The following is a 3,962-nucleotide window of genomic DNA, read 5'->3' as shown; positions in this document are numbered from 1 at the left end:
GCAGCTGATGATGATACATATTAACTTTTTCTCTGTCTCTCTGTCCTCCTGTCTCTGTCCTCCTGTCTCTCTGTCCTCCTGTCTCTCTGTCCTCCTGTCTCTCTCTGTCCTCCTGTCTCTCTGTCCTCCTGTCTCTCTGTCTCTGTCCTCCTGTCTCTCTCTGTCTCTGTCCTCCTGTCTCTCTGTCCTCCTGTCTCTCTGTCCTCCTGTCTCTCTGTCCTCCTGTCTCTCTCTGTCCTCCTGTCTCTCTGTCCTCCTGTCTCTCTGTCTCTGTCCTCCTGTCTCTCTCTGTCTCTGTCCTCCTGTCTCTCTGTCCTCCTGTCTCTCTGTCCTCCTGTCTCTCTGTCCTCCTGTCTCTCTGTCCTCCTGTCTCTCTGTCCTCCTGTCTCTCTCTGTCCTCCTGTCTCTCTGTCCTCCTGTCTCTCTGTCTCTGTCCTCCTGTCTCTCTCTGTCTCTGTCCTCCTGTCTCTCTGTCCTCCTGTCTCTCTGGTCTCTGTCCTCCTGTCTCTCTGTCCTCCTGTCTCTCTCTGTCTCTCTCCTCCTGTCTCTCTGTCCTCCTGTCTCTCTGTCTCTGTCCTCCTGTCTCTCTGTCCTCCTGTCTCTCTGTCTCTGTCCTCCTGTCTCTCTGTCCTCCTGTCTCTCTGTCCTCCTGTCTCTCTGTGTCTCTGTCCTCCTGTCTCTCTGTCTCTGTCCTCCTGTGTCTCTGTCTCTGTCCTCCTGTCTCTCTGTCCTCCTGTCTCTCTGTCTCTGTCCTCCTGTCTCTCTCCTCCTGTCTCTCTGTCCTCCTGTCTCTCTGTCTCTGTCCTCCTGTCTCTCTCTGTCTCTCTCCTCCTGTCTCTCTGTCCTCCTGTCTCTGTCCTCCTGTCTCTCTGTCCTCCTGTCTCTCTCTGTCTCTCTCCTCCTGTCTCTCTGTCCTCCTGTCTCTCTGTCCTCCTGTCTCTCTGTCTCTGTCCTCCTGTCTCTCTGTGTCTCTGTCCTCCTGTCTCTCTGTCTCTGTCCTCCTGTCTCTCTGTCTCTTATTGATCCTGGCTTGTTCATTTCTTCTTTCTGATTCTGTTCAAAGTTTTTAAACTTTGACCTCACCTGGCTCTGGGACGCGGTTGCCATGGTAACCCCTGCAGCTCGGTGATGAAGAGGAGATCTGGGTCCGATCAAAGATCAACAAACTAAACCTTCCTCCTCCTCCTCCTCTTCCTCTTCCTCCTCTTCCTCCTCCTCCTCTTCCTCCTCCTCCTCTTCCTCCTCCTCCTCTTCCTCCGGCCACTAAATCCAGATCGGATTGGAGGGAAATTGGTGGCAATTAATCCTCTGGGATTGAGAGGAGAGCCCCCCCCCCCCCCCCCTTCCCCCCCCTCCCGCCCCCCCTCCCTCCACCCCGCTGCTTCTGGCTCCTGATTGGCTGCCGCCGCGGACCCGGGGGCCCGGGGCCGCATAAATTCCCCCCGCCGGGTCCGGGTCCCGTTTTCCGACCTTCATCACTCCTCTTCCTCAGCATGACCGGCCGGGAGGAGCTCAGCGAGGACAAGCCCAGGGTTCGGATGCTCTCCCCGGGGTTCGGCATCGACAAGGCCCGGCTGCACGGCTCCGGGTTCCGGTCCAAAGGCTTCGCCATCACCGACCTGCTGGGCCTGGAGTCGGACCTGGCGGCGCGGCAGCAGCCCTCCGGGCCGCCCGCCGCGGGCTCCGGGGCCGCCGCGGAGCCTCCGGGCCCGGCCGGCGGCCTCGGCGGCTTCTCGTTCCCGGGCGGGTCGCTGCCGCTCGGCCTGGGCTTCCTGTGCAGCCTGGCGGCGCAGCAGCCCGCCGGGGCGCCGTGCTTCCTGCCGGGGACACCTGCCGCTGCTGCAGGCGCGGCCGGACGGCCACTACCTGCAGAACCTGGAGGCCCAGCGGGAGCAGTTCTCCGGTACGGACCGGTCCGGTTCGGTTCTGGAGTGGCCCGGTTCCACCGCGGCCTGGTTCTGATGTTCTGGTTCTGTTCTGCAGATGAAGACTGTCTGTCGGACCGAAACGACTCGAAAAGCTCCGGAAACTCGCAGAAGAGGAAGAAGAGGAGACACCGGTGAGGAAGATCTTCATCTGGAAACAAGTTTGAAAATAAGAGAAATGAAATAAATTCAAAAGATGAAATGAATTGAAACTGGAGGATTTATTTTTCCTCTCAGCTTTAAATCTGCGGCTCGGTTCCGATCAACCAGCAGCTCCCGAACTTTGAGCTGAAAAATCTTGAAAATATATTTAGATATAAAAAACAAATATGAAATGAAAGCAAATCATATTTTTATGAATGAAATTCTGATGGACCAGAACCGGTTCTAATTATGTGCAAATAAATCATCATCGATTTGATCGATTCTAAATCATAACAGTGAAATAAAGTTCACATATATTTTAACAGATTTACTTATGAAAATAGAAAATCTGGAGCTTCAAATCAAGATTTTCATTAAATCAGCCAAAAGAGATGAAATAATAATAATAGTAATAATAATAATAATAATAATAATAATAATGAATACAGCAGCTGGATTAAACCATGTGAACAGAACCGGTTCTGAAACTGCGGCTCAGTGAATTCCGACTTGATTTTGACTTTTCCAACTCCTCCTCCTCCTCCTCCTCCTCCTCCTCCTCCTCCTCCTCCTCCTCCTCCCTCCTCCTCCTCCTCAGCACCGTCTTCACCTCCCACCAGCTGGAGGAGCTGGAGAAGGCCTTCCATGAGGCCCACTATCCGGACGTTTATGCCCGGGAGATGTTGGCCATGAAGACGGAGCTTCCGGAGGACCGGATCCAGGTGAGACCGCGGTCCGGTGGTCCGGTGGTCCGGTGGTCCGGGTCCGGTGGTCCGGTGGTCCGGGTCCGGTGGTCCGGTGGTCCGGTGGTCCGGGTCCGGTCCGCAGAACAGAGGACTGTGTTTTGATTGTGTGTTATATTATTACTGTGTTTTATTCAGTAATAATATAAACACCGATCTTTATTAAATTATTCCTTTTGTGTATAGAAACATAGGAAGTAAATAAATCATTTAGATATTTAAAATAATGCACACATTATTTATTTTTGTTAATAATAAAGAATAAGAATTTATCATCATTAATTTAAGGGTTATTATTTATGATAATGAAGATATTCATTAAAGTCATTAAATATTTAGCTATATTTACATGAAAGTATATAAACTCAAATAAAACAAAATTACATCCATTAATCATTATTTAATTCTCGAATGTATAAAAATATGACACAAATACATTATTATTAATACTCATTAGTATTCAATCAATACTTTATTATAACTTGCTAATAATATGTCTAGAATATTAGAGGAGGCCAGAAAGAAATAGATTTAATTTAAAAAACAGAAAGTTGGACCAGGTGAGCCGATCCAAAAGAACAAAACAGCAGGGGCCGACCGGAACCGGAACCAGAACCGGAACCGGACTCACATTTTATTTTTTAATAAACTTTATTTATTAAAATAAACAACCATACAATCGTTCTGTGGATATAACAATAATAATAATTTACCAGAGGAGCATAAAATAAAGCATGAAGACAAGAAAATAAATATGAATGAAGAAAACAGGACCAATTGAGATACATGAGCATTAATATAAAACATATTGATTCAAAGTCTGGTTGGTTGAGGATTGAATTATTAATAAATAATGTTTAAGTTCGATCAAAAAAACTGAAAAGTTCATATTTTTCTTCAAAAATTTGCATTTTTCTAGGTGAAATTTAGCCTTAATAATTATTAAATTGATCAGGAAACTTTTCACATTCATTCCTCCATTTGGTTGAAATATGAATAAGACATTTTTCCAATATAATTGAAATCCTGCTGATATTATGGAATCAATAAAGTTACAAAAATGTTTCCAAAATACTTTAGAATGAGGACAAAACCAGAACAAATGGTTCTGGGCAAACGTCACAGAAGGACCAATTATTAGAGTTTAACT

At 47.4% G+C, this 3,962-nt stretch overlaps 1 protein-coding gene across 1 annotated transcript in view; it reads left to right on the top strand.

The window, feature by feature from the left end:
• Positions 1-1,369: 1,369 nt before the first annotated feature.
• Positions 1,370-3,962, top strand: part of LOC129355053 (visual system homeobox 1-like) — a 4,188-nt gene continuing 1,595 nt past the window's right edge. Inside the window, 4 exon segments of the mRNA XM_055024609.1 lie at positions 1,370-1,823; positions 1,825-1,903; positions 1,984-2,059; positions 2,668-2,791. Of these exon segments, the coding sequence (XP_054880584.1) occupies positions 1,494-1,823; positions 1,825-1,903; positions 1,984-2,059; positions 2,668-2,791 (609 nt within the window). The 5' untranslated portion in view covers positions 1,370-1,493.

Source organism: Poeciliopsis prolifica, unplaced genomic scaffold (genome assembly GCF_027474105.1).
Source record: "Poeciliopsis prolifica strain line A6 unplaced genomic scaffold, Auburn_PproV2 SCAFFOLD124, whole genome shotgun sequence".
In the NCBI taxonomy this organism is placed as follows: domain Eukaryota; kingdom Metazoa; phylum Chordata; class Actinopteri; order Cyprinodontiformes; family Poeciliidae; genus Poeciliopsis; species Poeciliopsis prolifica.
This window is presented reverse-complemented; position numbering and strand designations above follow the sequence as displayed.